The sequence below is a fragment of the Plectrocnemia conspersa genome, unplaced genomic scaffold (assembly GCF_051122295.1).
Source record: "Plectrocnemia conspersa isolate PC_06_02 unplaced genomic scaffold, ASM5112229v1 ptg000013l, whole genome shotgun sequence".
NCBI lineage: Eukaryota > Metazoa > Arthropoda > Insecta > Trichoptera > Polycentropodidae > Plectrocnemia > Plectrocnemia conspersa.
The window spans coordinates 22,158,174-22,170,406 of NW_028277177.1; the positions used below are offsets into that span (position 1 = coordinate 22,158,174).

The window sequence follows — 12,233 nt, forward strand, 5'->3', positions numbered from 1 at the left end:
ATTAAGGAACAGATTGGGTTACAGCAAAAGCTTTTTCGAATAACGTTATATTTTTATAAACTATCAATAATTTAAATAAATAAAAATAAAGTAAAATAACTTTTAGAAACACATATATTTTTATTTAAATAAAAATGCGCATATTTATTTATTACTGATTAAAAAAATTGTTGGTAAACATCGGTCAGATAATAATAAAAGCTTTTTCGAATTTTGTTATATGTTATTGACTTATGTTACAATATATAATTGACTAAATTTAATATTTTTAATAATACAGTGAAATCTCGTTGTTACGAAATTCCCAGTATAACGAATCTTCAATTTGTCCCCAAAAAACTTCCATACAAAATGTTTTCATTGTAACGAAGACTGATCTCAGTATAACGAAATATTTTGCTCTAAAATTAAGAATCTTTAAGAATGACGTTACACAACCTGACACAATATTTCTCTGAATTCAGTTCACCCTTGACTTGGCGTGTGCCGGATGTGTTCACTAGTGAAATTTAACACCACGCCGACCCTCAAACATCTTTTTAACAAATTTTATTGTGCTCATTACAGTATCCTTAAAAATGGACTAAAAACGAGCTGTCAATCTTGTAAGAGGTTATTTTGATGCTGTAGTATTAAAAATAAAATAAAAATAAATCATCTTCCTTACATTCAGTATAACGATTTTTTTGAAGTTGACCGTAGTAATCCACTACACTCTCCGTCCTCGGCTAACTTTGGGCAACTTCGCGAGAGTGTAGAGCTGGCATAAGGATTATCCATAGCGCCATTCAGTAATTTGAAGAAATACCTGCCAATGTATAACTTTCTACGAAAACAAAGCGAATCATTGCCGAAAGATAATAACTGAGCTTCCACACATATGTAGATGTATCATAAAAGTATTTTATGAATTTTCTCAATTATTAGGGAATATTTGCCCTCGCGTTTTATTTAAATATTGCTACTGGCTAAGTTAAAGAACACAAATCACTAATAGATTATTAAAGTGATTCGCGTTTTTAGTAGATCGTATCACTAAACTCATGTTGCTGAATCACGCGGACCACAATCATATGTTTTCATAAAAGTAACATTCTAAATATAAAATGGTGTGTACTTGTTTTTTTTCTGTGAGGGAAACTAAGTGCTCGCCCACTTATTGCTGCCGCAACCAGTTATGACGGTCTGGGGATGTAATTGTATTATCCTGTTTTTACTGGACTTTTATGACTAGTGCACTGGCGTTGTCAAGTCCTGCGCTTGTGCTTACAAATAAATTATGGACAGAAGTATAAACACACTTTCAATTTTATAAATATACATACATAGATTGTGTGAATTTTTTTGTCGGAGCTCTTTTATCTTAAGCTATTTTGATGGATGACGACTTTAGTATTCAGAGTATCTATATTTCTAATGGTATTTGTTACTTTATTTTCTTAAAAGAAAGCCCGTAACTTCCGTAACTGGTTACAATAAGGGTATAAGTTTAAAATAAGGTTGAGTCATTAATTATACTTCTCTGAAATATACATTCCTAAATCTCGAAGTCCTTCCTTGTCAACCAATCTCGTATCTCGTCTCGCGAATCCCAAAAATATGACACTGAATCACACACAACCCGGTGATAGTATCAAAAAAAACAAACATCCAACTACATGCACCGCCGCACACACGAAAAACATACACTCTGTGAACTTTTTTGATATTATGTAAACATCCCGCCGGTGTCGAGACACGAACCAGGCGCCCCCGTTCGTTATCACCTCGGCCCCTTTGATGTTGCTTATTTTTTCTTCCTACTTTTTCGGTAAATCTTCTTGTTTACGCGTTTCGATATCAAAGGGTGAAACAACATGTCGATGCATGCAGACACATGCATGTGCATATGTTGCGGCTTTCGCACCGTGACGGCTTTAATGAAGAGGTCCGCTGCTGGAACCGGTTAATTATGCACGCTAATTCATGAGACCTTCTGCCGAATATTAAAAAAAACGAGTCTCGAGTTTCCTCTTGTCGTGGGCGTTTGCGAATTGGCATTCTCAGTCGTAATGATGATGATCATAGTACTACTACTTGAGGTTTTGTCGTTTAATTTAGAAGGGTTTTTATATCTTCCAAATAGCAGCAGCACACATGCGTGATTTCTAATGGCATTATTCGAGCGAAACCTTTTGACAATTAGCAAACCAAGGAAAATCGGACTTAGAGCCAGTCTTCCGTGAGCGTATGATGCTCATGTTCATATCTGAAGCGAACATTGTTAATCGCACAGATACCTTATCGCTTTTAATTGGGTATCTTATTTACAATCCTTTATTTATAACCATAAAGAGGCTCTTTATATAAAATTATAATCAGCATCAATAGTGAAGCTCGAATTCGATTCGAAAAGATCGCATAACTTATCTAAATAGTCGATGTGTGATTGTTTGTATACTTCTTTAAATAATAGTTGTTTGAATACGATAGCTTTCTAATCAATCTTACTGATATGTTTGTTCTTTTAGATCATTTATTCCATTCATATTAATAGAGCTCGTTAACGAGCGTTCCCATTGCGAAGGCGCCGACACGATTCTATTGCTTTTGAAGTGAATTTTTGACTTTTCAGAAGTGATAATAATTGTCTTTGCGCCCTCCTATTGATCAAAATTCGATTTTAATTCACTTTGACCAATACTAATATCAGAAGTCTGTAGTAATATCGGAAAGGATAATATCATATTTTTAAAACATAGTTTAATATCGAAGTGCAGACAAACTATGGAGCAATATGCGAGATGCGACATATGTATGTATAGTCCATCCAAGATATTAACGCTCATCATCGTATTGGAAATAAGGGTGCGTGTACGCATGCATGCATACATACACAGTTTTCCGCGAATTTGTTTACTCCGATAGGAGAACGTTGCCAATACTAAATCAGGGCTGTTTTAAGGGTAGGGTGACCATACGTTGGAAATTGAATTAAAATATATTTTTATTATAAATTATTGTCATGTTGTGGTATTTTGTAATCAATAAAACAAGTCTTGTGGTTAGGTTAGGTTATTAAAACAAGTCTTGGTATTTTTACAAATATTATATTGAACAGATATTCAACCTGGAGAGTGATACCAAAACTGCTCTCATGTTTTTGAGTTAAATATGTATATAAATATACAAAATAAGCAAGAAAGTGATATTTTACACTTTCCTCAACAACTTATATTAAAAAAGTAAAAATTAATTGCGTTAAACAATGTTCTTGCGCACTGACTTTTGAAAATAAATAGACTATAGTTGTAACGTCATTCGTAAATTCGGATCAAAATATTTCGTTATACTAAGATCAGTCCTCGTTACAAGTAAAATATTTTGAATAAAAGTTTTTCGGGGACAAATTGAAGATTCGTTATACTGGGAATTTAGTTATTTCGGTATTCGTTACAAGGAGAGTATTACTACATATAGAAATTGAAATCATATAATTTGATTTATTATATTTTAACTAGTAAAAATATATATCTACCGGTGAAAATGTATTACGATATGATTTCACTAAAATGACATATTTAAAAAAATATTTTTGGGATAGAATCGAAGCTATTTTTTTTTTAAGGATAACCCGATAATTTTTTGCTTTGAATCAGGCATGGAATTTCAGATTTTAAATGGGGGGGGGGGGGTAGGGCAAAAGTTCGCCAATCAGTGGTCGTTTTTTTAAATATTTTTATTTAATTATGATTCATAGTATTTCATTAAATTACATGCATTTTTCTGGCCAAAATTAAGGGGGGGGGGAATGACGTACCTGCCTTTAAATATGTGACACACTTTCACTTTAATTTTTAAGTGAACTTTTCAAGATATCTTCGTTATAGTGTCTTAAATAGTACCATAAGGATAGTATAAATTAGTCTGAGTCGTTACTCTTCTTGATTTGAGCAAAATTCCAGAATAGCTCAACTCTTAATGGCAAAAGTTGATTACCCTCATTCTACTCTCCCGTACCTATATCCTCTCGCTAATCACTGTTGCGTTTTCTCCCACGCTAATGACTCCCGACGAGATTTGCGACGCGCCACTACTGTCTCGGCAGTCGAGTGCATCGCGCGCGGGCCGCATTTGGCCACCCCTGCGCCACAATAAAGAGGCCGTCGGCGTTTCGTGAACCTTCTCCCCTTGCGCTCAGCAGCGAGTTTTGTCGGCTCATAAAATTTTACGAGCGGCTCGTTGCCATGGCGACTGCGCTGGGGGATCGCTCTTCGCCACCCCTGCTTCGCTGAACGTTGCCCACGCTGGCTGGCGTTCGGTTTCCAAAATGGAAAACTTTTTCAAAACTATTTGCGCTAATTAAAATTTCCCAAATTGTCCGCACCCCTGAAAAACCAGTGCGCTTTTTTAGCGCGGTCTTGCGTCAAATCAGCCAGACCGCCGGGGGTAGTTTGGGGAGAAACCCCATAATGTTTGTGATTCATACGCGTTGGACATCGTAAATTTGGGGTACGTGTCTATTAAAACGACCCAAGTTGTCTGAGGACGCGTTTTATGGATTGAATAGTCGTACAACTTCAGTGATATGCAAACATCGATGCATTGGTTACTTCTATAGTTCGGAAACCAATACATATAACAATACTTAGACATACTTTACAAACTTAACAGAGGCTTAAAAATCTGTAATATGAAAAAACTTTGCTAAAAAATCATTTTTCTATTTACAAATATATATAATTTATATATGAGCCTACTGAAAATATCTAAATATTTCCAATTGGCTCAATAGTAGCCCGGCACTCTACCAATACGCCCTAGTTATTTTTTATAATCCTCGAGTTTAAATAGTATACTTGTTTGCTGTAATTCTTTAGACATATACACAATCACTATTTGCAAGAACTAGTGGACCAACAACGCGGTTTTCGTCCGCGTCGTTCAACATTCACTGAAAATGATGACTAAATCCAGGTCGATATCAAAAAGCATTCGTCAAATTTAAGCAACTTCAGTTTCTTGAATGGTCTAGTTATTTTTTATCTTATTACTTAAGTCGCCGCTATCATTATGTGAGCTATGGTAATCGTCGCTCCGATGAGCATTTCGTTCATTTGGAGTATCACATGAATCCAATCTGGGTCCTCTGCTATTTCTTCTCTCCATCAACGACATACATGCGGCAATTAAGAACTCAGAATATTATATAATACAAAGTGTTTCAGAGTATTTACACAAATGCGGATTCGGTCACTTTATAAAAATACCTGAAGTCGCTATGTAGGTGGTCGATCAACTACTGGCAAAAACCATCTACTGATTTCGTTGTTTTTTTATTAATTAATTATTATTTTTCTTATGATACATTTAGAGTTGCACATTATTCTACACATTTTAACGGTTATAAAGTAATAATAAAATAAAACTTTAATCGCAAAAAATGTCTTGTAAGACTACATTTTCCAGATTGTTTTGAAGTCCACCACTTCAGAAGTTTACCAATATCCTACACATGCATCACTGTACATCTATTTTTATTTTATTATATTTCCAATTAAACAATATACTATTTTTTAAATTTAGTATATTGCACATTAAATAAAGGTATTGCGTGATCCTAATAGGACAAGTACCTGCTGTATTTGCACGTGGTAAACTCTGTTGTAATGCTGGAAAACGGTGTGGAGTTTTGTAATCCGACGGGACCTCAGATGTATTTTAGCCAAGGGGAGGATTATTAGCGAAGATGTATAGAAAGAATCCGTCCAATGGAAGGGGCAAAGCGAGCTTTACAAATCCCATTCGATAAGAGGTTCCAACTTATATCTGAATCTGTATACAAAGTTTATTGAGCTTTTTTAGGAAAACGTCTCGAGTATTTTCGATATTTCCTTTCAATGAAAACGCTACAGTAATAAAATAAATATTGAACACATTATTATCCATTCTAGGATTTGAATGGAAAATATAATGAATCGTACTAATCCTTGTAATTGAAATTCATACTGAGATTCATGCTAAGCTTAAGCCCTTTCGCATTTATTTTTATCATATGTAGTAGCACGAACACAAGCAATAAATAAAATAATTATAAGAAAATTTATCTATGAGATAAATTTGTACTATCAACTATTTAAAAAAAACGCAAATACATAGTTATTTTATTTTTATTTATATAGATTTAATCCATATAAATAAAAATGTTATAATAGAACTGTTGAAAATTAGAGATTACTTCATTAAAATTAATGGCGCTCGAAAATCCCCCGGGTATGGACATGCTAAGGGTTAACTGAATACCCCTTGCGCTTTAATTAGCCATCACTCGGTTGATTTAGTTATTATGATACTTTTTATATGACGGTATGAGAGTTCTTCTTTCCATTTACGAAATTGCAAATTTGTAAAACATTAAAGTGATTAAAACAGAAATATAAAAATATTATTTATTTCAACCAATTACACTAATAACGTTCAGGTTTATCAGTTTAGTGACTAAACTAATGCATCATGTAAATGAACAGCTGACCTAACCTAATCGAAAATATAGTTATTAAAATTATTTTATTACATATGTACCAGGCGCATGCGGTGAAATACCTTATCTCTCACTCACTCTCGTCACTTTTTTGCCACAGAATTTGCGTGGTTATAACTAAATAAAATTTAAAAATACATGGAGCAAGACAACGATTAAATAAATAAAACTTGTATAACTATAAAAATAGTGGGAGGGATGATAAGCTAATTATCTCGAGAACAACAAACCAATACTGCCCTGTGTACTTACACATACTGGTACTGGCCCTCAAAACGACCGACCAATCACAGAACATCAATTTAAAAACACGTTGCTTCTCCAGAATAACATTGACGTAAGAGATTTCTTCAAGAAGCGCAATTAAAAATTTCAATTGCACGGTTTGAATTATTGTCTAAATAATTTCAACCATTCAATTGAAATTTTTAATTGTGATTTCTAAAGAACTGTGTGATCTTCACCTTCGTCAATGTTCTTCCGGAGAAGCGATGTGATGATCAGGCTTTGAACGTTGTTTTTGTGCACTGACTGTTGAAAATATATAGACTAGGTTTTTATTATATTAAATAAATTTTCATTTTAATCATTCGATAACTGTTTATTTCATAAAAGAAAATATCTAGATTTTGGAACATGGTGCAAAAATTTTCACCATTTTTCCTAATAATTTTCAATTTTTATTCTTTGTATTCCAAAGTTTTTTGAATAAGTTTGATCTTTTAAGTCCAAGCCATTTTAAATGAATATATTTATTAAATAATTTAATGATCATAAAATAAAATATTTCTATTTTTTTTACTAGTAAAAATATATATGTATCTAACGGTGAAAAGGTATTCCGATATATTTTCACTGAAATTAAATTTTAATAACCCGAGAATTTCTGGTTTAGAATCAGGGACGTTATTTCAGATTTTTCAAGGGTTGGGGGCAAAAATTGGCTAGTAAATTAACAAATTTTACGACTTTTAGTAATTTAACAATTCCAAGTATAATGGTTAGAAATTACTAAATCTCTTTTACGTTATATATTAATAGAAATAACTAATGAAATAAAATACTAGAAATTTTATCATCGAGTCATTTAAAATGGCTTCAAAAAATAGAAAAAATATTGAGCATGACAGATGTCTTTGGACTGTAATGATAAAACCATTTTGGGCATGTACATGCCTTTAAATTTATAAAGGTTAAAAAATGTAAAATATTTTTTTAAATATATTCATTTATTTATTTATTACTAGAATTATTTTGAATTAGAATTTATTTTTTTAATGAAATTTAATTTTTATAATTGAATGGTTTTAATTTTTATAGTTGAATTGATAATAATTCAAGAAAGCTATTATGTATAAAAAATTGTTGTATTAATTTATTCTTTTATTATAATATATAGAAATATTTTTTTAATCAATGAAATATTTAAAATTCGATTTATTTATTTATTTTTGTTATTAATAATACTAATTATTTTGAGATATAATTTTAAATAACTTGAGAAAAAAATTCAGAGGTTATGGACATAGGAGCTTTCTCTAAAAACAGATGTCCAATACGTGTGGACATAGGACTCCAAAGGGTTGAGATAATTTGTTGGTTTTTCTTTTAAGATAATTTGTTAGTCTTTTTTCTTATCGTTTTTTAAAAGCACAGTGGATAATTCAACCTGTGTTTATTATTTAAAGATGATTGATCGAACAAGAGTTACAGTAAATGCACAATCCCAATCGATCAGTAAATAAATTTTAGTTTGTATTAATGGTTGATTAATATAATAATAACTTTCTGTTTAATACCATGAAACAATAAAATATTACTCTCACACCTCTTTTTTAAATTTAATTATGTAATATATGTATATATTTTATAATAGTATTATATATACTTTCCGTTTATTTATTTGGTTTGATGTTACTGTTTCATTAAAAACGATGTATAAATCTATGTTTTACAAAACTTCAATCTATTCAAAAATGTTCAGAATGTATCGAAACATACTATTTTTTCGCCAATCCCGACGTTTTGTCTCTCGAACAATGAAAGTAAAAAAAAGACAAAAGGGACAAACTAGCATGCTAGCATCCACCAAATGTCGCCGTATTGGAATATTGTTTTCGGTTCTGTTCGCCTCGAATATTTAACGCCATTGAATACTTTATCCCTTCCCGTCTGTCGGTTCGATGCGGTCAATTTGTCCGTATTGCGAAAAAATCATAGTTTATTTTTGTGTTTCACAGGGCTAGACAATCCTGTTGTGGAGCTGGAGCAGCCAGATGACACAAATCAAATTAAAAATGGCGTAAATGTGCAGCTGGAATGCGAAGCTGATATTGGAAACGGAGACGTTCAATACCATTGGTTCAGGTAATCCTCGTTAAATATTATATGATACAATTGAATGTCTAATAAACGTATATTACAGGAATTCTGAGCGCGTGTCTTCAAAGATGGAGAGAATAGACGTTAAGAAGATGAAGCTCCGCATTGAAAATGTTAACGCAAAAGATAACGGCATATATAGATGCAGTGTGCATCTTAACGGCGAGATGAAAGACAGCAAATCTAATTTCGTAATAAATATTGAAGGTATGTTAAATTGCAGTATCAAAGTTAAAGAATCGCATTAATATTTATATTATTCTATAGACGAATCTGTTCCTCACATCTCGGAACCGCCTTCCGATCAACTCTTACCGCCAAAGGCTTCAGCTTTCTTCCATTGCCAATATAAAAGCGCTGATGTCGTAGAATGGTTCAAGAACGATCTAAACTTACCGTTGGAATCTAATGAAAGAATTACAATACATAAAAACGGATCGTTATCAATCAAAAACATAACTAAAAGAGACGAAGGATTTTATTCCTGTGCTGCTTTCAGAAACGATGAGAAGTTACAGTTGCAGCGTTTTGCCGCACGATTGAAGATTGCTTGTAAATACAATACTAATCAAATTCATATTATTACTATATATAATAATTGTTAATGAATCTGTTTTGTTATATACATCAGATATTAAACCATTGACTGTGATGGACTTCGAGCCTCAAATACCTGAAAATCGGGTGATAGCCGCTCAAGAAGGTCAACCGTTCTCTTTAGTTTGCCTGGGATCTAAAGATAACAACCCGATAAGTCAGATCATGTGGAAGAATACTCATAAACATCTTGTTAGTATATCGAATCAATAATTTGCTTTCATTGAATATGTGTATTTTATTAGTATTACTATTTCTATTAGATATCTGATAGCGGTGAGATAAGAGTGGACGACGGCGCTTTGATTATAGATATCGTTAAAAAAACACATCAGGGTATTTACAGTTGCACAAGTGAAAACACAGCTGGTTCTCAAGAACTGAGTATCTTCATCGTCGTAAATCGTAAGTGATAATAATATTAAAAATACCATACATGTCAAACTAAATATAGATATTTAATAGTGTCAAGAGTGACATCATCATGCCAATTCGAAATCAAAACACCAGCGATAGCAAACTATTTTTTTTAATCTTACACATGATTTTAATAAACTATATTAAAATAAAAGTCACTTAATACACCAAGTGACAGTGATAATTAAAGCTATAAAAAAGTGGATTTTAGAGACAATAAATAAATAAATAATATTTCTTATGAGCTCGCAAAAGCGGGATATTTTTTACTTCCACGGCTTATTACAGTAAACGAATATATTTATTATTATTTTTAAATATTTCAGCAATGCCAAAAATCACTAAGGGTCCGACAAAAACTTCAGTAAAAGAAAAGAAATCTGCCACTTTAAAATGCAATGTCTTAATAGAAAAGCAGAAGAATCTACAGAGTGACCTCAAAGCCTTTTGGAATAAAATAATAACATTGAGCTATTTGAAAAGTTTGAATGGTAAACATCACAACTCCAAGAAACATAATATTGAGGATCAGTATTCCACTGTGAGCGGAGTTGAGAGTGATAATAATGCAACTAATCACATGACCAAAGAACAGCTGATGACCAAATGGAACGAAGAGTTCAACTGGGACTTATATGAATTTAGATGGATGAGAGACGGGAAGCAAATGACTGATCACGAATGTTAGTACATTAAAATTTTATTATAACTTTAATTCATATTTGTATATACCATATATATTTTTTCTGGATTTTAGATAACGTCATGATTATGCCAAAAGAAGGACTTCTAAAATTCGAACATATCTCCTCAACGAATGCTGGAAATTATTGGTGTGAAGTAATCACGTCAGCCGGTCATTCCATAAAATCACAAATGGCGTTATTAACAGTTCTAGGTATGCATCATATTATATATGTTATAGTATTATAAAATTTGCCTCTTAATATAAATTATCGTTTTATAGAAAAGCTAAGATTTTCACCGCCACCTGTCAATAAAAAACTAGAACTCAATTCTTCGGCAAAGATACATTGCAAAGTTCAGGGATCGCCGACGCCAATTGTATCCTGGTTCAGAGTATGTCATTTATATTTAATTATGAATATCCTTACTTATGTATATATAAATTAAATTAATGTTTTTATTTTAGGATTACAATGAAACCTTACCTGACGACGTACAGTCAATCAATGGAACTTTACAATTTACCGATGTCTCTAGAGGACATAAAGGAAACTATACTTGCACAGCAACCAATACTGAAGAGACTATAGAGACGTTCATATTCATCGACGTTGTTGGTAAGTAGCTATTAAAGTAAAATTTAATGTATGTACATATATCTTTAATGATTTGTTTATTTGATAGTATCGCCACGTTTCATTTCGCCATTGCCTACTCAAGTGATTGACGTGACTGAAGGCGATCCTGTGTGGATTGACTGCATTGCTGAGGGCGATCCTGAGCCTAAAACTCAGTGGGATCGGAATCTCGATCTTATCAATACGATTAGTGCCGATAATAATAAATCTGATGTCACCAATGGAGATGCAATTAATAAAGGAAACGGAATTAATGAAAATGAAAGGTATAGAATAATTAATCATCTGTTATTTTATTCCTTCTTTCACTGTACTTATTCAAAAATATAGATCATAATATACATCAAACTACGAAGCAATATATGCATCTCAATGTTTTTAATTGAAATCTTTAGTTTTATATTATTTAAAATATTTTTTTAGTTACAAATTCTTTCCTTATGATATTTAAGAATATAATAAAATAAATATATATTACTTAAATACTTTGATAACATTACAGAATACATTTACTTGAAAATGGAACTTTATACATCAAATCTACAAGAATAGAAGACGGCGATCGTTACGGATGTACTGCTGGAAATTCAGCCGGATTGAAACGAGAAGAAGTTACTTTGGTTGTTCACGCCATTGGTAAGTTTTGTATATTGTGTTTAACTACTTCACCCTAATTCATCATACTCAGGGCTTTTTTTGTCATGTATTATAATATCATGTATTTTTAATGTTTTAAAAGCAATTGTTACTGAATGCTAGTGCGTAATGATTGACAATATTGGGAACATTTTATTTCTTTATTTTTTAATTAAGTTTAAAAATAAAATAAAATTCAGTTACATTTCAACTGCCGGTCTACTAAAAAAATTCAAAACAATAACAGAAACGACAACAAAAAATATAGAAATATTGGTGCAAGTTGATGATTCTGAATCATCTCTAGACCGAACTCAAAATGAATGTCTGTATCGCTGGTCGTTAGATAAAAAAAA

At 32.0% G+C, this 12,233-nt stretch overlaps 1 protein-coding gene across 1 annotated transcript in view; it reads left to right on the plus strand.

Moving 5' to 3' along the window:
- The window catches only part of LOC148227606 (tyrosine-protein kinase-like otk), a 42,912-nt gene that overhangs the window by 27,335 nt on the left and 3,344 nt on the right, over positions 1–12,233 (plus strand). The window contains exons 4-14 of the mRNA XM_088202050.1: positions 8,761–8,887; positions 8,946–9,109; positions 9,170–9,454; positions 9,534–9,691; positions 9,763–9,904; positions 10,243–10,599; positions 10,674–10,814; positions 10,884–10,996; positions 11,070–11,220; positions 11,288–11,507; positions 11,744–11,877. Of these exons, the coding sequence (XP_088058176.1) occupies positions 8,761–8,887; positions 8,946–9,109; positions 9,170–9,454; positions 9,534–9,691; positions 9,763–9,904; positions 10,243–10,599; positions 10,674–10,814; positions 10,884–10,996; positions 11,070–11,220; positions 11,288–11,507; positions 11,744–11,877 (1,992 nt within the window). The remainder of the gene's footprint in view (positions 1–8,760; positions 8,888–8,945; positions 9,110–9,169; positions 9,455–9,533; positions 9,692–9,762; positions 9,905–10,242; positions 10,600–10,673; positions 10,815–10,883; positions 10,997–11,069; positions 11,221–11,287; positions 11,508–11,743; positions 11,878–12,233) is intronic.